At 48.7% G+C, this 27,405-nt stretch overlaps 1 protein-coding gene across 1 annotated transcript in view; it reads left to right on the top strand.

The window, feature by feature from the left end:
* SLC29A2 (solute carrier family 29 member 2) overlaps nucleotides 1-22,280 on the top strand; it is a 23,651-nt gene extending 1,371 nt beyond the window's left edge. Inside the window, exons 2-14 of the mRNA XM_039244898.1 lie at nucleotides 13,634-14,017; nucleotides 14,415-14,517; nucleotides 14,862-14,943; nucleotides 16,364-16,524; nucleotides 16,757-16,896; nucleotides 17,274-17,408; nucleotides 18,047-18,144; nucleotides 18,352-18,436; nucleotides 18,991-19,127; nucleotides 19,386-19,491; nucleotides 19,608-19,693; nucleotides 20,430-20,629; nucleotides 21,172-22,280. Coding sequence (XP_039100829.1) covers nucleotides 13,634-14,017; nucleotides 14,415-14,517; nucleotides 14,862-14,943; nucleotides 16,364-16,524; nucleotides 16,757-16,896; nucleotides 17,274-17,408; nucleotides 18,047-18,144; nucleotides 18,352-18,436; nucleotides 18,991-19,127; nucleotides 19,386-19,491; nucleotides 19,608-19,693; nucleotides 20,430-20,629; nucleotides 21,172-21,283 — 1,829 coding nt within the window. The 3' untranslated portion in view covers nucleotides 21,284-22,280. The remainder of the gene's footprint in view (nucleotides 1-13,633; nucleotides 14,018-14,414; nucleotides 14,518-14,861; nucleotides 14,944-16,363; nucleotides 16,525-16,756; nucleotides 16,897-17,273; nucleotides 17,409-18,046; nucleotides 18,145-18,351; nucleotides 18,437-18,990; nucleotides 19,128-19,385; nucleotides 19,492-19,607; nucleotides 19,694-20,429; nucleotides 20,630-21,171) is intronic.
* The last annotated feature ends 5,125 nt before the right edge of the window (nucleotides 22,281-27,405 follow it).

Here is a 27,405-nt window from a genome sequence, read left to right as displayed (position 1 = left end):
AGGAGTAGTAAGTAATCAATGATGACTCTATTTTCCAAGAGTCTAGCCTAACGTTATTTATTTTTTATTTAAAGCATCTAATGGTTATGAGGTGTTATTTAGAATTTTGCTAAGTATAAGCAGATAGTTTGCTTTATTTCAAGGTGCCAAACTTTTTTCAAGAGCTGGGGGTCCTAGCAGAGAAAGAGTCAAGAAGCTGTTTCCCATTATTAATTTGCAAATTTTTAGGTAAGTTGAAACTGGGTATTATTTTATAAAGCGGAACTTTTATTACTTCTTGTACCTTTTTAATTTTTTTGAGGGGGGGGAGACCTCTACCCAATTAGTAAAAGTGTCAAATCATACCAACAGATGTTGGAATTTCTTTGACCTTGACATATGAGTGAATCCTAATGGTCAGTCTTCCCTGGATAGCCTCCAGTTCTTTGATTGTCTGGGAGAGCAAGTCTGTGGTTGAGATGATTGTTTCTAAGACATACTTTATGCTGATACTACTTGTTGAACTGTCCTTGCCAAATCTTCCCCATCATTTTGGGCATTTGATAAATTTTATCCCTCCCTAAATGAAAGGCCTGATGCAGTGCATTAATGATCTTTTAGTTCTGTGAGCTTGGTAATAGTAATTGCCCTGGAGACCGTGTCCATGAGTCAGACCTCAGTTTATTTCCTTGGCACAGTAGGTGGGATTGAGTCCGCTTTAATACTTGATACAGTAGGGGCGCCTGGGTGGCTTAGTTGGTTAAGCGTCCGACTTTCGCTTAGGTCATGATCTCGCGGTTCGTGGGTTCGAGCCCCGCATCGGGCTCTGTGCTGCCTGCCAGCTCAAAGCCTAGAGCCTGTTTCAGTCTGTGACTCCCTCTCTCTCTGACCCTCCCCTGCTCACGCTGTCTCTCTCTCTCTCCTAGAAATAAATAAAAACATTAAAAAAAAAACAACCCTTAAGATTTTAATTAAGACAATATTCAAATAACATGTTAAATTGTTGAGAATGGGCATCTTCGTGATAAGTCTTCCTATCCAGAGACATGAGGTAGCTCCTGAGGTAGGCAATGCCCTCCTAATCCTTGTTTGCGTGAAATTATTTCTTTGTTAGGCTGTGAGTACCTTAAGAAGGGCTTGTGTGCCGCCAAGGTGGTCCCATGGCTGCCACTGTTGGGCGCCGCAGACATACATACAGACAGCCTGGGGTTAACTGCTTAAATAATCTCAGCTTGTGGGGCACCTGGGTGGCTCAGTCGCTTAGGCATCTGACTTCAGCTCAGGTCATGATCTCATAGTTCATGGGTTTGAGCCCTGCATCAGGCTCGGTGCTGACAGCTAAGAACCTGGAGCCAGCTTCAAATTTAGTGTCTCCTTTTCTCTGTGACCCTTCTCTGCTCTCTCTCTCTCTGTCTCTCAAAAGTGAATAAATGTTAAAAAAAAATTTAATAGTAATAATTTCTCAGCTTGAGTTTACCACTCAGTGGGCTAATTCAGGCTCCTCGCCTGTCTGAAGATGAAAAAACGTTTTTCTCCAGCCGGATCCACAGAAGAGACAAGCCGTGAGACTTCCTAGTTGCCTCCCTGGGCCAGTGGGAAGCTTGTTGGTCTTCCTTACAAAGTGATTGCAGCCTTCAAGGGTCCTAGCTTTGTGCAAATGTCCCGACTCAAACTCATCCTCTCAAAGCCTGAGGTTTCATCTTTCCTTCTTAAGTGACGTTAAAAACCAAGCTTTCTCCCTGGGAGAACCTGTAAGCCCGTGTTAGATCGCCCCCTTGTGGAAGCCCCAGGCAAGGCGTGGATGGCCGGGGCCCTCCTCCCCACCATCGTTCTATCTATAATTATGTGAAAGGGCTTCTTCCTTCCTATACTTAAGAGAGGATGCTTTTGTACTCAGGGACACGAGAGTGACTCAGGTCTGGAGGACGTCTGGGATGTGAAAAATGTAATGTTCTGGGTTCCTATCCATCTCTGCTTAGGTCATAACTACAGCTACGGAAGGGGAGACCTGGACATATTCCTAACAGCAGCTCAGAGAGCTGCTCCCCAAATGGCCGCCACCACCTTGCTGGTTAACGGGAGGGCGTCCTGGCATCCAAGTGACACAGGGGACTGCAGCGCTGTCTCCTGAGGCAGAGCGTTAGGTTAGTCCACCTCATGGCACCTGGTTCTTCAGAAGGAAAGAGCATAGACAATAAAAAAGAATTTACTCCCTACCCCAGGACCTTAAAGAGGATTGTCCGGAAAGCAGTGGGAACGGCAGTCTGTTTCCAGCTCAACACCTCCTCCCTAGATTCTGGGTGATGTGCGATGCATGGGCTCTGATAGATGCCAGGCCCAGACCATCATTCCCAAAGTTAAACTGAGTCCGAAACTAAGTTTGTATTCATCTTTCTCCTTTTGCACTCCTTTTGCATATTGCAGTGATATGTGCTTCTTAAGAGCACAGACTCAGAAGCAAGACAGCCCGGGTGCAAGTCCTGAGTCTGTTCCTTTCTACTGGAGAAGCCACAGACAGGTGGCTTCATGTCTCTGTGCTTCAGTTTCCTCGTCAATAAAACGGGGGCATTACCTACCTACATCTCCCCCGTAAGGTTGTGATGATTAAATGAGTGAATCATGTAAAGAGCTTAGAATGGTGACTGGTAGGGGCGCCTGGGTGGCTCAGTTGGCTAAGCGTCCGACTTCGGCTCAGGTCATGATCTTGCGGTTCGTGAGTTCAAGCCCTGCGTCGGGCTCTGTGCTGACAGCTCAGAGCCTGGAGGCTGCTTTGGATTCTGTGTCTCCCTCTCTCTCTGACCCTCCCCTGCTCACTCTGTGCGTGTCTCTCTCTCAAAAATAAATAAAAACATTAAAAAAAATAAAGCAAACCAGCAACAAAGACAAGGTCAGGCCTTTAATCCCTCCTGGCTCCCCGGGACTGTCAACCCCTCAGCTCACAGGCTGCCTCTCTGGCACTCAGGTTCAAGTTTGACTTCGCTTTCTAGTATTTGAAGATTTCCAATTTTCCTTTCCTCCTTACAAGCTCGGCCTTGCACTCCACTTGTGGAATCAGGTATTTTATTCCACGTCTCTAAAGACTGTAGTTGGAAATAGTTAGCACTAGCCTGATCTTCCATTCAGACTAGAAGCTCTGCCTTTATTTCTCTAGCCTTTCTGTCACACACTCCTGAAAGCCTCTGAACTCAACTGGAAGGTGTTTGCATGGCGGTAGACGAAGCTGCTGAAACAAACAGGCCCTGGAAGGGTCTGATTCTCTCTCGTGTAACAGTTTAGGGAGGCAGGGCCAGCTGGGTGGGGAGTTCTGCCCAAGCACTGGGCCGACATCAGAGCTGTGGTCTTCTGTACAAACCTTCCATGAACCTAAAGGTTGTGACCATTCGAGCCCTCAGGATGGGGAGAAGACACGGGAGACACATACGGAAGTTTCTGTGGGTCGGTCCAGAAAGTGGCACGTGTCACTTCAGCCAAATTCTACTAAAGAAAGTTTAGCACATGGCTAAACCTAACCCCAAAGGAACCCAGGAAGTGAAGCATAGAAGGTGTCATATGCCCCACTAGAAGCCCATTATTACCAAAGAAGAGAAAAGATTTTTGTGGATAGCAAGCAGTCTCTGCCACGGAAGAGAAAACACTGGGTCCTGCAACAGAAAGCATAGGGGTGGCGGGGTGGCTCAGTCAGTTAAGCATCTGGCTCTTGATTTTGGCTTTCACGGTGTGTGATTCAAGTCCCCTCTGCATTGACTGCTTGGATCCCATGCAGAGCCTGCTTGGGATTCTTTCTCTCTCCCTCTCTCTCTCCCCCTTCCTTTCTTGTGCTCTGTCTCTCTCTCTCAAAATAAATAAATACACTTAAAGAAAACTTAAAAAAAAAAAAAAGAGGGGCACCTGGATGGCTCAGTTGGTTAAGCATCCAACTTCGGCTCAGGTCATGATCTCATGGTTCGAGGCTCAGAGCCTGGAACCTGCTTCAGATTCTGTGTCTTCCTTTCTCTCTGTCCCTCCCTTGTTCATGCTCTGTCTCCCTCAAAAATAAATAAACATTAAAAAAAAAAACTAAAAAACTTTTAAAGGGGCTCCTGGGTGTCTCAGTCGGTTAAACATCCGACTTCAGCTCAGGTCATGATTTTGCGGTTGGTGAGTTCAAGCCCTGCATGGGGCTCTGTACTGACAGCTCAGAGCCTGGAGCCTGCTTCAGATTCTGTATTTCCTTCTCTTTCTCTGCCCCTCCTCCACTCATACTCTGTCTCTCTCTCCTCCAAAAATAAACATTTAAAACTTTTTAAAAATGTTATAGGTTAGCTATACAATGAACCACTATGGAGTTATTTTAAAAAAAGAAAGAAAAAAAGAAAAGAAAAAAAGAAAAGTTTAAGGAGCCCATCGATATGATTCAGACACTGCCTCTGATACAGCACAACTAAAATGCAGGCAAAATCTGAAGACATCCTTTTGATAATTGGTTAAACTAATAGGAAATGTTAAGAGAAATTCTTACTTTTAAAAGTTTTTGTGATAAAAAGCTTCAAACTTACAAAAAAGATAGACAAGGAACACTCATGCATCCACCATGTAGGTGCAACCATTGCTAATATTTTGCCACATTTTTCATCTATATAAAAAGATAATGTAAATATATGATAAATAATGTTTATATTAAAAGATGTCATGACATTTCAACCCTAATTATTTCCCATACGTGCTGAATTGTTTCCTTTTTTTTTCCTTTTAATCACCAATATTCAGAGTTAGGAGCTTTTATCCAGTAGTGGCCAAGATGGCGGGGCTCTGTTTTGTTTTTATTTTTTTTTGGTTTCACCAAGGACTTATCGGTTTTTATAGATTCAATGCATTTCACTCAATTACAACCATTTTTTATTTTTTTAATTAAAGATTTTTTTAAATGTTTATTTTTGAGAGAGTGTGAGCAGAGGAGGGGCAAGGAGAGAGGGAGAGAGAGAATCCAAAGCAGACTCCGTGCCTCAGCGCAAAGCGGGACGTTGGACCTGAAGCCATGAACAATGAGATCATGAACTGAGCTGAGGTTGGACGTTCAACTAACTGAGTGCCCCAGGAACCCCGAAATTTTGTTTAACACTTATTTATTTTGGAGAAAGAGCGAGTGGGGGAGGGGTAGAGAGAGGAAGACGAAGGATCCACCCAGGCTCTTGTGAGCTCAATGAGTGGCTGGAACCATGAGATCATGACCTGAGCCCAAACCAAGAGTTGGCTGCTTAGTTGAATGAGCCACTCAGGCACCCCTACAATCATTGTTTTTAAAAGAGGTCCCATAACTGGCACCCTGGCTGGCTCAGTTGGTAGATCAGCTACTTCTGATCTCCTAAAGGTCCTACCTCAGGTGTGGAGCTTACTTAAAAAACATAATAATAATAATAAAGTGTGGGGGGGTACTTGTAAGAATTCTCAACAGGTCTGTCCTCACATGAGTTGGGAGCTGATGAGATTTTGTGACCAACCTAAGAAAAAGTAACTGCAATCCGTTCATCAACACTTGGGCCACCAAGAATCTTCATGAAAGATTCTACAAATCAATTAATGCTTTTCCATGTTATTAGGATTAACTGTGTAAAACTGACATTTTTGTGGATAATCATCAATTACTGGCATTTTCACATAGTTCAACTCAAGAGTAAAATAAAGGATGATTCCTCAAATTATGGGTTATTTCCTAACCGTTTGAGTCACAATGAAGAAGCATCCAAACATTTCTGTCTTAGCCTTAGTAGTAAAACGGCTCTCCAAAGGAAACTTCTTTAAAAATGTTTTCTCCACTCTTTGGTATCATTGGGGAATTACTTAATTCAATCAAGGAAATATTAAACTGAGATATTGCAAAATGATGTACTATACCTTGAGACATGGTTGAAAACCTTACCTACTGGAAAAGGAGAGCAATCCGGCTAAAATGAAGAGAATTGTCACCAGCTTGTAAGAAATTTCCAGTTTTTATTTTCATAGCCATTCGAAAGGGAAAGTCCTTATGACTCTCTGTTTTGGAGACTGAATTGAAGGACACAGGGAAGATGACAGGATTTAAGGACCAGTTTGGACTTACAGGACTAGCTTGGGTATTAACTCCATTGGAAGCAGATGTGGAATGTTAACTAACATTAACAGGGATGATTGGGTTAAACTTAAAACTACCTTTGAGCCCCAAACATGACTTAATCATTCTCCTTCCGAAAGGTTTTTGGACCCAGTTCTGACTCATCTTCACTTCTTTGGAAGAACTAGGTAATGTGTAACAGCATTTCCAACAACATATTTGCTTCAGAGATTGCTTTTGCCGTAATCACACAGCAGCAACAAAACCAAAGTACAAATGTGTCAGAAGACATCTGAGGGGACCTCCTTTTAACAGACTTAGAACAAAATTTATTAATTAGTGGCGATAAACGAAACACAAGGATCTCATTGCTTTTTAAAGTTGCTTTTTTAAAAAATTGTTTTTAACATTTATTTATTATTGAGAGATAGAGACAGAGCATGAGCTGGCGAGGGGCAGAGAGAGGGGGTGACACAGAATCTGAAGCAGGCTCCAGGCTCTGAGCTGTCAGCACAGAGCCCAATGCGGGGCTCTAACTCACAAACCTCAAGATCATGACCTGAGCCAAAGTTGGATGTTTAAGCAACTGAGCCACCCAGGTGCCCCTAAGGTTGCTTTTTAAAGTATTTCATATCAATAAAGTCATATTTTAAAATAGTTATAACTTGGGGTGCCTGAGTGGCTCAGTCGGTTAAATGTCTGACTTCGGCTCAGGTCATGATCTCACAGTTTCTTGAGTTCCAGCGCCATACTGGGCTCTGTGCTGACAGCTCGGAGCCTGGAGCCTGCTTCAGATGCTGTGTCTCCCTCTCTCTCTGCCCCTCTTCTGCTCATGCTCTTTCTCTCAAAACCAAACATTAAAACATTTTTAAATAGCTATGATTCAATGATAAGAAATGTACAATATGAAAATTATATATTATGATTGCTTACTTATTTAGGGATAACCTGGATTTTTAAAAATCTGAGATAATTTTTAAAAATTATTGAGATACTTGTCACAGAAATATACCTAACCAACTCCACAGCCTCTTATATTACTACTTGTTTTTTTCCAACCCACCCTATATTCCTCTTTGCGTATCAAAAGGCATTATGGTCTCCAAGTTCTTAAGTACTAGGGACTATCTCTATGCCTTAACGTGAGGTGAGATTCAAAACAGGAGCTATATCCTCTGACACAGTTCATTACTGTCCCAATTTCATATGATTACATTAGAATTTTAAAAAATATTTTAGTGGGGCGCCTGGGTGGCTCAGTCGGTTAAGTGTCCGACTTCAGCCCAGGTCATGATCTCACGGTTCATGGGTTTGAGCCCCGTGTCAGGCTCTGTGCTGATGGCTAGCTCAGAGCCTGGAGCCTGTTTCAGCTTCTATGTCTCCCTCTCTCTCTGACCCTCCCCTGCTCACACTCTCTCTTTCTCTCTCTCTCTCTCTCTCAGAAATAAATAAAACATTTAAAAAATGTTTCAGTTACTTATTTTGAGGTGGGGGAGGCAGAGAGAGAGGAAGAGAGAGAATCCCAAGGAGGATCTGAGCTGATAGCGCTGAACCTGGCTTGGGGCTCGATCTCATCAACCGTGAGATCATGACCTGAACCAAAACCAAGAGTTGGATGCTCAACCAACTGAACCCCATGCGCTCCTACATCAGAAATTATTTTGACACTGAACTCACAAATCAAGCTCAGGTCATTTACAAAATGATCATAACTTTTCGTTGTCTCTATCTCAGCAGTCTGTGATTTATTTTGGCCTGATATTTAGATTTCAGTTAAGGCGATTTTGCCTCTTCTTTTATCATACTCAAATAAGACTGGTCTTTCATGACTTTCCTGTTTGTAGCCTTTATTCTGGTGTCCACCTGTAACACTGTTTTAATTTTCCTGTTCTTGTACTGAATTGACTACGATACTCTTACTCCTCTTAAATCAATACATTATTTATTAGAAATAAGTGCAAGCGCCAAGTTCTTTATTTCAGAATAGTTGTGCCAAAAGGTTTATGCATTGAAATAATTACTATTTTACATTAAATTATTCCTCTTATTTTTCCTTTGCATTACACTTGAGGCATTATCATTGCTTTTTAAATTGTGTAGGTGGGGGGCACCTGAGTGGCTGGCTCAGTTGGTTAAGCAGCCAATCTTGGCTCAGCTCATGATCTCACTGCTTGTGAGTTCAAGCCCTGCGGTGGGCTCTGCGCTGACAGCTCAGAGCCTGGAGCCTGCTTCAGATTCTGTGTCTCCGTCTCTTTCTGCCCCTTCCCTGCTCATGCTCTGTCTCTCTCTCCTTCAAAAAGAAATAAACAGGGGCGCCTGGGTGGCTCAGTCAGTTGAACATCCGACTTTGGCTCAGGTCATGATCTCACAGTTCGTGGGTTCGAGCCCCGCGTCAGGCTCTGTGCTGACAGCTCAGAGCCTGGAGCCTGTTTCAGATTCTGTGTCTCCCTCTCTCTCTGCCCCTCCCCTGCTCATGATCTGTCTCTCTCTGTCTCAAAAATAAATAAATGTTAAAAATTTTAAAAAGGAAAAGATACATCCCTTTCTCTTAAAAAACAAAAACAAAAAAATTTTTAAATTAAAAAAAAAATAAATTGTGTAGGTGGGTTATGTGCCTTGTGAATCTCTTTTAGGATCATCAAAGTGGTGTGGCAAAATATGTTATGAAAAGAGGGTTTTGGGTCTGATAGAGCTGAAAACAAGTACCCCCAAACAGGGGGTCTCAACGAGGGGCAATTTTGCCCCCAGGGGATATTTGGTGATGTGTGGAAACATCATTTCAACTGGGGGAGGGTGCTCCTGGCATCTAGGCAGTATGGTCTAGGAAGCTGCTGGAAACCCCACAGGGCACAGGAAGCTGCCGCAACAAGTTGCCCCCCCCAAGCGTCTCTAGGGCTGAGGCTGAGAAACCCTGATCTATCGAAACTCTTTTTTTTTTAATGCTTTATTTATTTTTGAGAGAGAGACAGCGTGAGCAGGGGAGGGTCAGAGAGAGAGGGAGACACAGAATCCGAAACAGGCTCCAGGCTCTGAGCCAGCTGTCAGTATAGAGCCCGATGTGGGGCTTGAACCCATGAACTGTGAGATCATGACCTGAGCCGAAGTCGGACTCTATGGAAACTCTTGCACAGATGCCCAGAAGATATACACAGTGGGTCCAACACCACTCAGAACAGCACTGCTTAGCCTAGAACACAGCTGGAAACGACCCAAATGCCTGCAACACTTATCCAACAAGATAAACATCATGTGGCAGTGGAATATTACACATCCGTGAACAGGGAATGAACAATCATTGTGTTATACAGCACAAATGAATGTCAAAAATATGTAGAATTTTTATTTTATTTTTGAAGTAAGTTTAATGTTTATGTATTTTTGAGAGAAAGAGAGACAGAGCACAAGCAGGGGAGGGGCAGAGAGAGAGAGGGAAACACAGAATCTAAAGCAAGCTTCTGGCTCTGAGCTGTCAGCACAGAGCCCACCACGGGGCTTGAACTCACAAGCCAGGAGATCAGGTTCAGGACCTGATCTGAAGTAAGACACTTAAGCAACTGAGCCGCCCAAGAGCCCCTGTGCTGAATTTTTAAAAAGTACGTTACATTTATATGAAGTTCAAAATGAAGCAAGCAAAATAAACATAATTTTTGGACAGATGCATCCAAAATGTTGTGGTAAAACTCACAGCAACTACAGTGACCTTTTGATATGTTATTGGAACATCTCCCTCCTCTGTCTAGCAGGGAGTGACAGGGGGAATGATCCTTAGAAGAACAACATTGCCTCCCAGCGTACTGGAGAATTCTCTCTTGGTAATCAGAATTATGGGAGAAGAGCATGGTAGCTGCAATTAGTGGGTGAGCCCAGGGATAATAGTTATCCCCAAATGCACAGGACAGTCCCACACAAGGAAAACCTGTCCTGCATCCTGAACAACTTTTAACTGACTCACTGGGCATTCCTATAGATTAAAACAAACAAACAAACATACTATTCACAAAAATTGACTCAAAAGGAATCGTGGACAAAAATGTAAAACACAAAGCAATAAGACTTCTAGAAGATTACATAGGGGAAAAAATCTAGGTGAACCTGGGTTCGGTGATAAGTTTAGATACAACACCAGAAGAATGATCGCTGAAAGAAAAAGAAAAAAAAAGTGTTAAGATGGATTTCATCAAAATTAAAACCTTCTGGTCTGTGAAAGGACTTGTTGAGAGAATGAAGAGACAAGCCACAGACCGGGTTGGGGGGTGGCGGGGGTGGGGTGGGGTGGAGAATAGTCACAAAACACATATCTGATCAAGGACTTGTATCCAAAATATACATAAAAAAAACCCTCTTAAAACTCAGCAAGAAGAAAACAACACAATTCAAGAGTGGTCAAAAGATTGAACAGACACCTAACAAAGAAGATCCACAAATGGTAAACGAGCATGTGAAAAGATGCTCATCATGATATTATTTAATTGCAAATTAAAACAGGATTCCACTATCTAAAACACTGACGACACCAAATGCTGACTAGGATGTGGAGCAACTGGAATGCTCGGTCCTTGCTGGTAGGAATGTAAAATGACATGCACACTTGAAAGTTTGAGAGTTACTTAGAAAATGAAACATAGTTTTACCACACCATCCACCAATCATACTCCTGGGTATTTGCCCAACTGAGTTGGAAACATGTCCACGCAAAAACCTGCCCGTGAATGTTTACAGCAGCTTTATTTATGATCACCAAACCCTGGAAGCAACCAGCGTGCCTTGCAATAGGTAAATGGATAAACAAACTGTGATAATCCACGTAATGAAATACTATTCAGCACTAAGAATAAGTGAGCTATGGAGCCACAAAAAGACATGGAGAAATCTTAAATGCATATTGCTAAGTAAAGAATCCAGGCTGAAAAGGCTACGTTCTGAATGATTCCTTCTAGGTGACAGCTCAGAAAAGGCAAAACTATATCAGACAGTAGAAAGATCTGTGGTTGCTAGGGATTCAGGGAATGGAAAAGAGGGATGAATAGGCAAAGTCTATTTTAGGGTAGTGAAACTATTCTATATAACACAGTAATAATGTATAATGTGTAGACACATGATACTATGCATTTGTCAAAATCCATATAAACACAAAGAGTGGATTATTTAAAAAATTTTTTTAACATTTATTTATTTTTGAGAGCCAGAACGTGAGCGGGGAAGGGGCAGAGAGAGGGAGGCGCAGAATCTGAAGCAGGCTCCAGGTTCTGAGCTGTCAGCACAGAGCCCAATGTGGGGCTTGAACTTACAAATGGTGAGATCATGACCTGAGCTTCATGAAGTCAGTTGCTTAACCAACCAAGCCACTCAGGCACCTGAAGTAGATCTTACTGTAAACCATGGGCTATAGTCAGTAATAATGTATCAATATTTATTCATCATTTGTAACAAGTGTACCACACTAAAGCAAGATGTTAATAATGAGGGCAACTGGAGAATGGGGTGTGGAATGGGGTGCGAGGGTGAGTATATGGAACTCTGCTACTGTTTAGTCAACTATTCTATAAATCTAAATCAGTACTAAAAATAAAATCTGTTCTTTATTTTGAAAAGCAAGTTGATAATTTTCTGAGCCTGGACCCTAAGCCCATTTGGTGTAGTGAGCACAATATATTATTTCTGAGGTTTAAAAATACACAACATTCTTTGGTAACACAGCCACTGTCTAGGTAGAGGGACAGCTCCACTTGGTTTTGTTTGGACCTTTGCCAACACTGTGTCCCTATTTCAGAAAATCACATCACCAATAGCAAACTGGTGGCCTTTGAGGCGGGGCTCACCATTCGCCTGTATTGTGTGAGCACTGGTGGACATTGGGTTCGCTGTGGTTTTATAAAGAGGGGCCAGTATCTACCTGTTCCACTGGCCCAAGCATTTACTTATGCAAACACACACTATTTTACTACTAAATACTTTTACTTATCCTGTGTGGTACAATTAGGACATTATATTGACATTTTTTTTTCATGTTTAGGTTTTTTATTTTTAAGTTTATTTATTTTGGGAAGGAGAATGTGCACGTGCACACTAGCGGGGAAGGGGCAGAGAGAGAGGGAGACAGAATCTGAAAGAGGCTCTAGGCTCTGAGCAGTCAGCCCAGAGCCCGGCGCAGATCATAGACCGCAAGATCATGACCTGAGCCTAAGTCAGAAGCTTAACCAACTGAGCCACTTATGTGCCCCCCACCCCAAGACTTTATTTTTAGGTAATCTCTACACCCAATGTGGGGCTCAAACTCACAAGCCCGAGATCAAGAATCGCTAGATCCAGGGCCAGGCGCCCCTACTTAATTTCCTTTAAATGACTCATTTTTCACAAATTAATTTTGAATTTATATTAAATTATAAGCAAATTTACTTTTGTCTTCTTTTTTTTTAATATTTTTTTTTATTTATTTCTAGGCGAGAGAGAGAGACAGCGTGAGCAGGGGAGGGTCAGAGAGAGAGGGAGTCACAGACTGAAACAGGCTCCAGGCTCCGAGCTGGCAGCCAGCACAGAGCCCGACGCGGGGCTCGAACCCACGAACCGCGAGATCATGACCTAAGCGAAAGTCGGACGCTTAACCGACTAAGCCACCCAGGCGCCCCTACTTTTGTCTTCTATACCTTTTTATTAAGGCATAGTTGACACACAATGTTACATTAGTTTCAGGTATATGATAAACAAATTTACTCTTAAATGAATTATAAAAATTTAATATTTCATTATTTTAACAAGCTTATATTTTAATTTATTTATATTTGTATTTACATCTAATAAAATTATAAACATTTATTTATTAAATTACACATCATTTTATTTTTCAAAGAAAAATGTACATCATTATTATAGGAAGCTAGCATCCACAGCCCGAAAAATAAAGCAACAATAAAAATAGAAAGAAGGAACATAAAAGTTATTAACCTCTATTTATATAAAATTGTCAGCAGGAACCCTGATGCCAGCTCTTTGTTAGAGAAAGGAGAGAAACCCACAGGCCTTAGAAACATGTTGGCACCAAGTTGAGACTTTCCCCTTGACATATTCTGGAAGCTTGAAACCAAATTGAAAAGAGAATAACTTTCTCCTTCAGTGTAATTTAATGCTGTCTCTGTTCTCCCTCGAATGACTTGTATATTATTACAGTCCATTTATTCACCAAGTATTGATCAAACACCTCCAATGAACAGGCAGTAGCATTAGATATTTGCAATAATAAAACACTGAACCAGACAAACACAGTCTTTGCCCCTTAGACTCACAGTCGGCTAAAACGCACGCACACACACACGTAATCTGAAAGTGATCATAAAATCTCATTACTTATAACAATAATTTGTGATTTAGACCAGCATCCTCTATATTGCACCGTGACTGCAGAGCAAACAAACCCACTTGTAAATTCCATGAGTGAGAGCAAATTAATCTCAAAATTGCAATGGTCTATCATCTTTTCAAAGTTTTGCACAGGGAAAAAAAAAAAAAAAAAGGTGGGAGGAAGGTGCATCTTAATCGGTTTGAAGTGATGAGACCCGGGATCGCCCGAAAGTTTTTTGTCGGCTTGTTTAGCGGCGGGGGTGGGGAGCACCTTCGGGTCAGCCTTTCCTCCTGAACCTTTGCTCAACTCCCTGCTGCTCCGAACGCAGCTCAGCTGTCACCTGGAAGCCGGCCGGGAGTCCCGCTGGGCCCACGCCTCCGCAGTGCGCCCCCAAAGACACCGAGCTTCCACGGGCACCCGCTTGGAGAAGAGGCAGTCTGTCTCTCTGTCTGTCTGTCTGTCTGCCAGACCCGCCTGGGGACTCCTGGCCCGCTCCTTGGCCGCCCGAAGCACCCAGCTGGGCGCAGCCCTCCGGGACCTTTGGCGACAGACGCTCGGGTTACCCCCGGGCAGCCGGCTCCTCAACGGCTCCGGCACCACCTCCGAGTTAGCCGAGGGGGAAGCAGCCGCACCAGGTCGGCTCCCGAGCTCAGGACTTGGGGCGGGGGGGGGGGGGGGGGGCGCGGGGGGGGGGGGGGGGGGGGGAGGGCGCGGAGGGCGGGACAGGTCCCTTCCCTACCTCTGAAGGGGCACATATTTGCATATTCAAACCGCGGAGGTCCGAGCCGGGGGCCCGTGGCGCAGGGAGGCAGCCGGGGACCTCCCCGGGTCAGCCGCCTCTAAGCCGCACGGGAGGGCGAGGGTAGTCGTGCGTCCCGGGACCTCGAGGGTCCAACGCGGGACTCTGGAGTGCGGGCAGGGGGGAGGAGGGGAGGAGTGGTGCGACCCTCTGTCCCCGCCCCGGGGGCGGAGCGAGGTTCGATCCTGCGGCGCTCCACACCCGCAGAAACCGTTCCGGGCTTTCCTCCCCAGCTCCCGCTTCGTCCCCGCCCCTCGGGGAGACCCGACACCCCCCACCTCTGTCTACCGCCCTTAAGACCCAGCCTCCCGGGTCCTCCGGCCCCCGGGCCCCGGAGTAGGTGAAGGTGCAGCACCCAACCTCCTTCCCACCCCGGCGCATCCCGCTGGGCGGCCATGGCGCGAGGAGACGCCCCACGGGACAGGCGAGTTGGGGACTGGGTGGGGTGCGGACAGGCCTCCGGGCGGCGGTGGGCAGCGCGGACCCGCTCCCTTCGGGCGCTCCGAGGCTCAAAGCAGATTGGACGGAACTACAGTTCCCATCAGCCGCCTCCCTCGGCTGCCTGAGCCGGAGGGATGGGGGTTGTAGTCCGCTCTCCGGAGGGGGAGACCTGGGAGGCGTGGGGGGGGGGCAGCCGAGGCGTTGCGTCCTCAGGGTGACCTTCTGACTGATCCCCACAGCTACCACCTGGTCGGGATCAGCTTCTTTATCCTGGGGCTGGGCACTCTCCTTCCCTGGAACTTCTTCATTACGGCCATCCCGGTGAGACTTGCGGCTGGAGGGCCAGCCCCGTGGCCACCACCGTCGCCTTGAACCAGAGGCGTGCCAGGCGCTTTCCACACCACGCCACCTTTGGCTCCTCATGCCCGTTTGCACGTTTGTCCAGTGAAGCACGGAGCCTCAGAGAGGGGAGGTGCCCCTTTCACGGATAGGAAAGGCCAAGCTTTCAGAGGTGCCCAGATCCTACAGAGGCAAGGCTACCAGCTCAGGGGGGAGGGCCTGTGGAACTAGCCAAGGGCTACCCACCCACCGCCCGTTAGTGGTTATTCCCTGGTTAAGTCATTCCTGGGCTAACCCACTCCAAAAGTGGGTTATCCAGGCACGGCTTACGCTCATTCATCCACCAGTTAGCAATGTGTATCTACTGGGAACCAGGCCCTGTTCCTGGCACGGGGGCTACAGGGGAACAGAACAGAGGGAGCCTGCATCCTCACGGAGCTTACGTTCTCTCAAAGGAAGGCAGAAATGTGGGGTTATTCATATACATTCAGCTCAGCAACTTTCCAGATGCCTCTTCAGTCCCTGGCTCCGTGTTGGGTCCCGGAGACCCAAAGATTAATCGGCCCCTGGTCTTGAGAGGGAGTTGGGTGCAAAGAGCTATTAATAATGTAAGCTGACACTTAGCATCCCAGGCTTGGAGCGAAAGCCAGCAGGTCCCCGGCGGGGAGGGAGCGATTCCTTCTGCTTCACAGAGGACGTGCTTTGTAACTTGAGAGAAGGGTGGGCAAAGCCTTGGTGTTTGGCCGGGGTGATAGTGGGAAGTGGGCAGAAAGGGGGAAGGCATTCCAGGTGAGGATGACAGCCTTGCAAAGGGGCAGAGAAAGGGCCAGAGCCTGGGGTTCCTACAGCTTAGCAGCGGAGCACCAGAGGCGGCACAAAAAGGGAGGCTGGGGTCTGGTCCTGAAGTGCCTCAAATGCAGTTCTAAAACCTTGCGGCCTCGCCCCACAGGCCACAGGGAGCCAAGGGCAGAGGGGGAGGGGGAGGTTAAGCCGAGGCTGGACGAATTTGTGTTCTAGAGAGAATGCATTTGGTCAGCACCTAGGCCAGGGCCTGGCTTACAGTAGGCACTCGGTGAGTACTCGGGAATCTAGAAGCTGGGCAGGAGTGGGGGCTGGAAGCTGGAACCGGGGCAGTGAAGATTCAAAGACGGAGCAGGGCCCAGGTTGGGGGCTCTTAGGGCTCGGGCTCTGTCCCAGACGTCTGCTGTTCAATTCCGTGCACTTTCATCGAGCTCCCACTGTTTGCCAGGTGCTGGGATCAGTACAAGGACAGACAGACAGTTCCCGCTGACATTAACTGAGCAATCCCAAGCATGGGAGGAGGCGGAGGGGCAAGATGGGGGGGGGTTCCTCAGGGTAGGCTGGAGGGTGACCCTGTACCCCTTCTCTGGCGTTCTGTCAGTACTTTCAGGGGCGGCTGGCAGAGACCAACCACACCACGGGGACCCTGGGCACCAACCACACAGGCCCTCCAGACACTTTCAACTTCAACAACTGGGTGACACTACTGTCCCAGCTGCCCCTGCTGCTCTTCACCCTCCTCAACTCCTTCCTGTACCAGTGGTGAGAGACCCCGCCCCTCAGGCTCCGCACAGGCCACCCTCTGTGGTCCCTCCCCTGCCCCCAGCTCAGGAAGCTCCATCTGGGCCTGGGACAGAGCTCCCATCCTTCCTCCACTCCCCATGCATGTCCCCCTCAGTTCCCCCAGTCCAGCCCTGGCCTCAGTCTCTTGCCTACCTCCCCCCTGCCTGGCCGGGGCCCAGCCCATGCCCTCTCTGCCCCTCCTTATGAGCAGCATCCCCGAGATGGTGCGGATTCTGGGGAGCCTGCTGGTCATCCTGCTGCTCTTTGCTCTGACGGCGGCGTTGGTCAAGGTGGACATGAGCCCTGGGCCTTTCTTCTCCATCACCATGGCCTCTGTCTGGTTCATCAACTGTGAGCACCGCTGTCCCTCCCCACCTCCCCACTCAGGCCAGGGCTTTAGCCCAGCCTCTTCTTTGTAAGTGAAAGGGCCCCACATTCCCAAGAAGGGAAGACGGCAGCACTCCTATCCCTCATGAGAAACCAAGGCCCAGAGGGAGAAGAAAAGTCACTTGTCCCAAACCCACAGTGACCTAAGATGAGGCCTCCTGGCCCCGGGCCCCTCGGACCTATGGCTGCACCGGAGCAGAGGAAAGAATGGGGGCTGATACACCAGAGTGCCCAGAGTCTCATGCCTGCCCAACCTAGTCCAGAGTCTGCCAACACCTCCTCCAGGGAGCCTCCAAGGCCTGCCTAGTTGAGCTGCGGCCCCCACTCCTATCCCCCCACAGCCTTCTGTGCAGTTCTGCAGGGCAGCCTCTTCGGGCAGCTGGGCACCATGCCTTCCACCTACAGCACCCTCTTCCTCAGCGGCCAGGGCCTGGCTGGGATCTTCGCTGCTCTTGCCATGCTCATGTCCATGGCCAGTGAGTGGAACTGGGTGGCTGGAGGACAGGGGTGGCCTCTGGGATTCTGGGAGCAGAGAGCGTGTGCTGGGAGTGAGATGCCTTAGGTTCTGGTAGAGGTGGAGGTGGTGGGAAGCTGGGGGTTGGGTTTGGGGACAGGGAGTAGGGCCCTTGGGCTCTACAGTGAGAGAAGGACCAGGTGAGGAGTGGGTTAACATGGGGCCGGGGGCAGGATTTGAGGCTGACACTGGTATGTGGCAGCAGCCTGGGGTTGAGGGAAGTGGGGACAAGTTTGAGATTCAGATAAACTTGGTCCAAATCCTAGTGCCATGGCTCCCCGGCCAGGGCCTTGGACAAGACGTGTCACCAGTGTCAGTTTTCCCATCTAGATGATTCTTACAGCCCTAGATTGTAAGGTGTATGCAATAATAATGAGCATGTAATAGGTGCTCAACAAGAGGGAGGAGTCAGAGAAGCAGAGGGTGGGGCTGGGCTGGAGCCCTGCACAGGCTCCCGAGTTTGTCAGTGAGCAGAGGGGAAGAGGCCGGGAGGCGAATCTGAGAAGTGCATGATGGGAAGTGGGACAGGAGGCATCAGCCGCCGCCGTGGGAGCCGGTGGGACCAGCCCCCTCCGCTCTGCAGCTGAAGTTTCCGCACAGGTGGCGTGGATGCCCAGACCTCCGCCCTGGGGTACTTCATCACACCCTGCGTGGGCATATTCATGTCCATCGTGTGCTACCTGAGCCTGCCCCACCTGGTGAGCCTGGTGTTGGGTCGAGGCCCCACTTCAGAGCCTCAGATACAGCTCTGAGCCTGAGGCCCTGAGAGAGGCCAGGGGAGGAGGAAGGGACCTGATCCCCAAAGGAGTCAGCCACTGGGGGACGCCAGCCTCTAAGTCAACAGGGTGGAGAGGGATCCGGACACGTCAGCCAAGCCAGGTGGGGCCAACGCTTTCCTTCTGCAGGAGTTTGCACGCTACTACCTGGTCAAGAAACCATTGCAGGCGCAGGGTCAGGAGCTGGAGACCAAAGCTGAGCTCCTCCAGTCTGGTGAGCTGGGGACCCTGCTGGGGAGGTGGAAGACCCAGGGGAGGCTAAAGCTACCTCCACAGAGAAGCGTCTTCCCTCTGTCCCCATGTAGAGTCCCCCCCCTCCCAGTAGCCTTGTGTGAGCAGACACAGAAGATCATGAAGGGAATTCAGTGGGAGTAAAGTCATCCCTGTTGCCTTTTGGGCCTCGGTTTTCTCTTCTGTAAAATGGGGAGACAGTAGAGCTCCAGCATGCTTGTTCTGGATCAAAATGCATCTGTTTGAACCCTGGTCTCACAACATCTAAGCTGTGTGACCTTAGGCAAGTCACTTAACCGCTCTGAGCCTCAGCCATTTTATTTGCGAAGGAGTAGCAGTGAAATAATCCGCCTAAGGTGCTTAACACTACCTGGCACATGCGTGTGCTTCATAATAATAGCTTAGCATCTTTCCATAGTTAATTCTCTTTGCCTCCATCCCAAGCTGGAGGAGGGTCACTTGTTTTAACTGCTGGGAATTGCCCTCCATCGAGCCTGGCTGTCACAGGCATGACCCTGCCCTCCCCTCTTGCCCCAGATGAGAAGAACAGTATTCCCAACAGCCCCCAGAAGGTAGCCCTGACTCTGGACCTGGACACTGAGAAGGAGCCAGAGCTGGAGCCAGAGGAGATCCAGAAGCCAGGAAAACCTTCCGTTTTCATTGTCTTCCAAAAGGTTTGGCTTGGATTTGGCCCCCAACCACCACCCCTGGGGAAGAGAGAGCTGCTCTCTCCAACCCTCTCTAACGACCCTTAGAATGGAATGGGGCCTTAAGACTCATGTCCGATTCAAGGTACCAGGGTCATAGTGGGCCAGAAATACAGTGAGCCGAGGTCCCAGGTGTCCTGCGCCCTGACCAGCGCTTGGGGGTTGGGGCTGCGTGTGGCGCCCTAGTCGGCCCCGCCTGCTTACACCCCTGCCTCTGGCTCCCAGATCTGGCTGACGGCGCTCTGCCTTGTGTTGGTCTTCACAGTCACCCTGTCTGTCTTCCCCGCCATCACAGCCATGGTGACCAGCTCCACCAGCCCTGGGAAGTGGAGTGAGTGTTGGGAAGCAGAGCAGGGCAGGGGAGAGGAAGGGAGGAGGGAGGAGGGATGAAGGGGAGGGGGAGGGAAGAGGAAGGAGGGACCAGGATGAGCCCTCTTTCTCTCCCAGGTCAGTTCTTCAACCCTATCTGCTGCTTCCTGCTCTTTAACATCATGGACTGGGTGGGACGGAGTCTGACCTCTTATTTCCTATGGGTGAGCATACCTGGGCGGGGAGACCTAACGGTTTCAGGAAGCATTTGGAGATCAGAGGGTGTGAAAGAGCACAGAAAGGTGATTTCCCAAAAGTCTGACCGCTCTAGGTCTGGCAGCAGAACAGCTGGCCTAGTGGTAGTGAGCACCTGGCCCCTGGAGGTATGCAAGCCAGGGCTTGGACTGTGAGCTCCTTGAAAGCAGAAGCCACGTCCCAGTGGCCTATGTGCCCAGCATCCAGCCCAGAACCCGGCCCTCAGTGCTCAGAGGCTGTTATGTGGAGGTTCTTGTACCATAGGAGAGGTTGGACAAGATTCTAGTGTTTGGACTGCTTTTAGCCAGTTTGGACTGCTTTAGCTCCTCTTCCAAGGAGATACACTAAATAAAGGAGATCAAAGAGGAGCTGCTCTGATCCAAGCTAGGATGGGGCCTGGATCCCCAGCTTCCAATCCCATTCAGCAGCCCCCTCTGCCCCCAAGGGGTCTGTGGAACCCCCAAGGGTACTCGGAGGAACCCAGCTTGAAAACCAAAGATGCCCTCTAAGGTCTTTTCCAGTTCTGCCACGGAGGGAGCCCCAGCTGGAGCTTAGAGGGGCAGGGGAGAGCCCCAGGAGCTTAGAGGGGCTGGGTCTCCAGGGGCCTGAGGGCCGGGTCCTCACCAGCTCGTGTAGAGTCATAGGTCAGGGGGCGTGACAGGGGCGGGCTCCCAGGGACCTCCCTCACCCCCGCCTCTGCCACAGCCAGATGAGGACAGCCGGCTGCTGCCCCTGCTGGTCTGCCTGCGTGTCCTGTTTGTGCCGCTCTTCATGCTGTGCCACGTGCCCGAGAGGTCCCGGCTGCCCATCCTCTTCCCGCAGGACGCCTACTTCATCACTTTCATGCTGCTCTTCGCAGTTTCCAATGGTTACCTGATGTCCCTTACCATGTGCCTGGCGCCCAGGTCTGGGGGGCCAGAGGGTGGGCCTGGGCGTGGGGAGGTGGGCTAGCGCTTTGAGGGCGAGAGCCTACAGGAGAGGGTCCCCTCTGCTTCTGGCCACTGTCAGGTCAGGCCTTCTCCCTGGGGCAGGAAGGAAGAGGAAGCCCCAACCCGGGAGGTTCCTGCCCATCAAGTAGCCCAGACGCTGATTCTAAGGCCTCCTCTAGGGCCTGTTTCCCCAACAAATGGGTTGAACCATCATTCCTTAGGGCCCAGCTACTCCCCCTAAATCCTCAGTTGGAGGGGAGCTAAGGTTTTGATCAAAAGGGGGAACTATTAATCTAGGGACAATGGAGTTGAGAATCCAGAGAGAGGGAAAGCAGTGGAGTCTAGAATCCTATAATGCCGGACTTGTAGGGGCTGAGAGATGTCCCAGTCAGTGGCCTCATTTGACAGATCAGGAAACTGAAGTGAGGTGTCCTGTTGTAAGGGGGGTACAGGGCACTGGGGCTTGGTCCAGGTTCGTCCTGATGTTTTCTAAGAGCGCCTACTCCTGTGTGTTCTAGGCAGGTGCTGCCGCACGAGAGGGAGGTGGCCGGCACCCTCATGACCTTCTTCCTGGCCCTGGGGCTCTCCTGTGGAGCTGCCCTCTCCTTCCTCTTCAAGGCGTTGCTCTGAAGTGCTCCGTCCAGGGCTCGCCCACAGCTCTCTCTTCACTACCCCTTCAGAGCTGAGACCCCTGTGCAGGGGGAATGGCGAGCCGGGCCCAAGCCTCTGCTGGGCTGGTGCCCCTCAGTCTGCAAGTGCCAGGTGGAGGTGGGTGCTGCTCTCCTTCCCGGGCTGGTATCCATCGGGGAGCTGCAAGGAAGATTTCACCAGCGGTCATTCTAACCCCCACCCAGCAATGGAGCTGAATCACACAGACAGACTCTTCAGAGGCACACGAGACCTCACTGCACAGGTGCCGATCAGGGAAAAGAGGCCCAAGGACCGTGGCCCTTCCTCCCCATCGAGAGTACATTTGTCAATTTCAAGAGACGCATTTGCTAATCTGTGGGGACTGGAGGCCACCAGCAGGGTCTTGCCACGGGTGTGGCTGATGTGGCCCAGCCTCGGGTTCAGAGCGGGAGTAGGGGCCAGCCCAGGGTAGGAGCTCCTCCCCTCCCTGGTGCCCAGCAACTCCATGATCAGAGGATGCCTGATAGCAGCAGGGAGACGAACAGGCATTAGGGATCTGAAGGTACTCAAAGGGTCCTCCGGGCCTCAAACAGTGTTTGGACGCTGTCCCCGCTCCCCAGAGCCCAGCTGGGCCTGGGTCCTGGAGCTGCGGGTGGCCTACATGTGTGCACCATGCTTGACTTTTTGCAAAGCTCCTTCACACCCGTTCTCTCACTGAAGCCACGTTGAGACACTTGAGGCGAGCCAGGCAGGGACTGTGCTGGCCCTTTGTACAGGTGAGGAAACCGAGTCTCAGGGGGAAGTGACCTGGTCCGTGGCCCAGCCGGGACCCAGCCCCCACCTCCCTCCTCCCTGTAGGTGCTGTTCTTCCTGCCCACTACCTGCTTCCCCTTCCCTCACGAGGCTCGAGGCAGGAGTCCTAAGCACTTGCTCCATATCTTTGCTGTTTTCCTTCCAAATCTGCTCCTGGGTCTAATAACAACCTTCTTCATTTGTATAATCAATTCACCGAGTCTTCATTTCCAAAGTGCTTCGAGCTCTGTCAGCTTTGATAAGCTGGGTAGGGTAGGGATACTTGTACCCATTTGACAGACGGGATGACTGAGGCCCTGAGAGCGGCAGGGATCCGTGGGCATCCCTCTGCTGGGCCCTCTTGACCACATGATGGCCTGTGCCCCTGGAGATAGCATCTGGCTGCAGGGACAACTATTGCTCTCCCCCTGCACTGCTGTCCTCTGCCTCCCCAGGGCCCCCGTCTCAAAAATGGAGCCTCAGAGAGGCGGTCAGCCAATTTCCTGGAGGGATGGAGGAGAGGCCTGCTCCACCACACACCTGTACCACCCTGCCCAGCCCAGAGAACAGCAAAGGGTTTTGCTTTTAGAGGTACCTGCCTTTCTGTTCACTTGCCCGCCTGCCTTCCATGAACATTCCCTGAGCAGCTATTATATACCAGGCGCTGACCCACCACAGGGTCCCTGCTCAGAGGTAAGATGGCTGATATGACCTTGGTAGCTGAAATAAAGCCCCAGGGCAGCCCCCAAGTGACCACTATTCACTGTGTCAAGCCCTGGCTGGTCTGGTGACCCTGAAACAAAGGAGACACGGTCCCTGCTCCCAAGGCCAAGGAAGCAGAATGTAGCAGGTGATGGGGTCTGGGAGGGCCCTGCAGAAGTACGTAATGTAAGATTCCAAAAAAGGGTGCCTGGACTCCTCTTGGAAGTCAGGGTGGCAGCCCCGTGGAGGTGTCCCCTCCCCGCAAGCTGGACCTCAAGAGAAGAAAAACGAGTTTCCTGGGCTGAGGTGGGGGAGGGGCATCTCAGGCAGAGGTACCAGGAGGGTGGAAGGCATGGACCCAGAACACCCAGGGGATTGGGGGTGGGGGAGCCCCTAGGATGTGAGAGAGGGCGAGGGGGAGAATATCAGGCTGCAGCCAGTCGGTTGGGGACAAATGATGAAGGACCTTAGTGATGAGATCCAAATAGGGAGTCAGACCGAGGAGGAGATCCAGGAGAGAAGAGGGTGGTGGCCTCTTCAGAGGTCACTTAACTCGGCGGTTAAATGCCTGCGAGCTGATCTAGCATTCTGGGGTCACAGCCTGGCCCTTCTGTTTGTAAGCAGTGAGCATCGGGACGTAGGTGCGGAGTCCTAGGGAGAGTCCGGGGCTGAGTACAGACTGAGTCTACCAAACACTGGCTGCAATCCTGGAGGTACCCAGCACGGACCACCAGACCTAGCCGTACTCCTGGACCGGGAAACGTGAGCACAGGACCACACACTTCCTGGGCCCCCTTCTTCTCCACCTTCACAGACTATTGTCTGTTGAACCCAAAGCTCCCTAGACCTGCCAGGGCCACGCTCCCAGGCTACAGTCCTAGAGAACGCACGGGTGCCGGTCCATGGTCATCTGGAGCAAGCCCACGTTGGGCTAAGCAGCGGAGGACAGGCCCCGGAAGAGGGCACTCACCCCGCAGAGGTCCTTAAGATGTCACAGCCTGGAGTTCGTTCTTCCCATCCTCCTTTCCAGCCCAGCCTGCCCATTAGATCAGTCTGTAGCTGGCCTTCGATGCTGGAAACAAATACTGGGGCTGATGGGCTGCACATGCCCCTTCCTCTCCTGATGCCCAGTCCCCCGGGCACTGCCACCTCCCCGGCCGGACACAGCTCCGCCAGCAGGCCCAGGTTCCCTCGGAAGCAGTCAGGTGCCATCAGCAAACACTTGTAGGGGCTCGATGTGGCAAGCACTGAGATAGGCCCGGTGGAGAGATACAAGCATTTGAGAAACCAGTCCTTACCATCTAGTTTCTCACCTTCTTATGAGCAAGAAGCCTCCTGGTTTGTGAATTCGTTCAACTTTCCAATTAAAAGGCAGAGGCTGTCAGATGGATGAAATATGATTTAACCAGGGGCCCCTGGGTGCCTCTGTCAGCTAAGTGTCCAACTGCAGCTCAGGTCATGATCTCACGGTTCATGAGTTCAAGTCCCGCATCAGGCTCTGTGCTGACAGCTCGGAGCCTGGAGCCTGCTTCAGATTCTGTGTGTGTGTCTCTCTCTCTGGTCCTCCCCCACTCTCTCTTTCTCAAAAAGGAATAAACATTAAAAAATAATTTAACAGTATGCTGTCTGCCAGAAACTCACTTTAGAGCAAAAAACACAAATAGGCTGAAAATGAAAGAATGCGAAAAGGTATTCCACGCAAATAGTAACCAAAAGGCAGCAAGGGTGAATATACTAGTATCAGACAAAGTAGACTTTACATCAAGAAATATTTAAGACACAAATGAAGATGTTATATATTCATAAAAGGGTAAATCCATCAAGAAGATATAATAATTATAAACACATATTTAATAACACAATCCTAAAAGAATACGAAGCAAAAATGGACAAATCTGAAGGAGAAATACACACTTCTACAAGAAGCGTTGGAGACGTCAATGCCCCACGTTCAATGAAGCACAAAACAACCAGAGAGAAGATCAACAAGGACACAGGACCTAAGCGCACAGTAAATCAGCAAGGCCAAACGGACACACGTAGGCCACTCACCTACAAACACCAGAACGGACCTCCTTCTCCCAGGATGGATCATAAATTAGGTCACCAAACAAAACTGCATTACATTTGGGGCACCTGGGTGGCTCAGTTGGTTAAGCATCTGACTTCTGCCCAGGTCATGATCTCAGGGTTTGTGGGTTCGAGCCCTGCATCGGGCTCTGTGCTGACAGCTCAGATCCTGGAGCCTCCTTCAGATTCTGTGTCTCCCTTTCTCTCTGACCCTCCCCTGATCACGCTTTCTCTCTCTCTCAGAAATAAATAAAATATTAAAAATTTTTTTAAAAAACCCTGCATTACATTTTAAAAGATTTACATCCTACAAAGTATCTTTTCCAAGCACAATGGAATGAAACTAGAAATTAATAACAAAAAGCGGACACTTAACAAATGTGTGCAAATTACACAACATACCTAAACTAATGGGTTAAAAAAGGAGTCAAAAGATATGGAAGCAGCCCAAATGTCCATTGTTAGATGAATGGATAAAAAAGATGTGAGGGTTCCTGAGTGGCTCAGTCAGTTAAGCGTCCGACTTCAGCTTAGGTCATGATCTCACGGCTCACGAGTTCGAGCCCTGCATCAGGCTCTGTGCTGACAACCTGGAGCCTGCTTCGGATTCTGTGTCTCTCTCTGCCCCTCCTCCACTCATGCTCTGTCTCTCTCTCTCAAAAATAAATAAACATCAAAAAATTTTTTAAAAGTAAAAAATAAGGGCGCCTGGGTGGCTCAGTTGGTTAAGCATCCAACTTCAGCTCAGGTCATGATCTCACAGTTTGTGAGTTTGAGCCCCACGTCAGGCTCTGTGCTGACAGCTCGCTCAGAGCCTGGGGCCTAGCTTCCAATTCTGTATCTCCCTCTCTTTCTGACCCTCCCTTGTTCACACTGTCTCTCTTTCTCTCAAATAAATAAATAAATAAATAAAAATTAAAATAAAAAAAAAAGATCTCTCTCTCTCTCTCTCTCTCACACACACACACACACACACACACACACACACAGTGGAATATTGCTCAGCCATAAAAAAGAATAAGCTCTGCCATTTGGAATGACATCGAAGGACCTAGAAGCCATTATGCTAAGTGAAATAAATCAAACAGAGAAAAACAAATGCCATATGATTTCACTCATATGTGGAATCTGAAAAAACAAAATAAACAAACAAAAAGCAGAAACAGATCCATAAAACAGAAAACGAACTAGAGGTTGTCAGAGGAGAAGGGGCTGGCAGGGTGGGTGAAACAGGCAAATGGGACGAACAGGTACAAACTTCCAGTTATAAAACAAAGAAACCACGGAGATGAAAAGTACCGCACAGGGAATACAGCCAATAATATTGTTATAACATTGTGCAGTGGCGGATGTGGTGAGCACTGAGTAATATGTGGACCTGTGGGATCCTGTTGTACACCTGAAACTAACATTACATTGTATGTCAACTACACTTCAATTCTTTGAAAAAAAGAATCTACACAATATATACTATGTTCTATGATTAATTTGTAATTATCCTACTGTAAAAAATGAAAGAAAGGGGCGCCTGGGTGGCTTAGTCGGTTAAGCGTCCGACTTTCGCTTAGGTCATGATCTCGCGGTTCGTGGGTTTGAGCCCCACGTCGGGCTCTGTGCTAACTGCCAGCTCAGAGCCTGGAGCCTGTTTCAGTCTGTGACTCCCTCTCTCTCTGACCCTCCCCTGCTCACGCTGTCTCTCTCTCTCTCCTAGAAATAAATAAAAATATTTAAAAAAAAAATGAAAGAATTACCTTTAAAATCTCCCCACAAAGGAAAGAAAAGAAAGGAAGAGAGAAAGAAAGAAGAAAGAAAGAAAGAAAAAAAGAAAGGAAGGAAGGAAGGAAGGAAGGGAGTAATCAAAAGAGAAACTAGAAAATGCTTTGAGACAGAAGAAAATGAAAGCACAACACACGGAAATTTATGGGACACGGCCTGAGCAATGCTGAGAGGAAATCTCTAGCTGTATATGCCTACATTAAAACGAAAGAAGGGGGCCCCTGGCTGGCTCAGTTGGTGGGGTATGAGGTTCTTGATATCCGGGGCCTGAAGAGAGGAAAAAAAAAAAAAAAAAAAAAGGAAAAGGATCTCAAATCACTAACCTAACTTTACACTTCTAGAAAAAGAAGAGCAAATTAAGCCCAAAGCTAACAGAAAGAAGAAGATGACAAATATTAGGGCGGAGGATAGAAAAACAACAGAGGAAATCAATGAAACAAAGTTGGTTCTTTGAAACAATCAACAAAATTGACAACATTTTGACTAGACTGGCTAAGGAAAAGAGAGAGGACCTTAAAATTATTGAAATAAAAAATGAGGGGCGCCTGGGTGGCTCAGTCGGTTGAGCATCCACCTTTGGCTCAGGTCATGATCTCACGGTTCATGGGTTCCAGCCCTGCATCGGGCTCTGTGCTGACAGTCAGCTCAGAGCCTGGAGGCTGCTTCAGATTCTGTGTCTCCCTCTCTCTCTGACCCTCCTCTGCTCTCTCTCTCTCTCTCTCAGAAATAAATAAAAACATTTTATTTTTAAAAATTTTTTTAATGTTTTTTATTTATTTCTG

Source organism: Hyaena hyaena, unplaced genomic scaffold, assembly GCF_003009895.1.
Source record: "Hyaena hyaena isolate Hyena2069 unplaced genomic scaffold, ASM300989v1 scaffold_248, whole genome shotgun sequence".
In the NCBI taxonomy this organism is placed as follows: Eukaryota; Metazoa; Chordata; class Mammalia; order Carnivora; family Hyaenidae; genus Hyaena; species Hyaena hyaena.
This window is presented reverse-complemented; position numbering and strand designations above follow the sequence as displayed.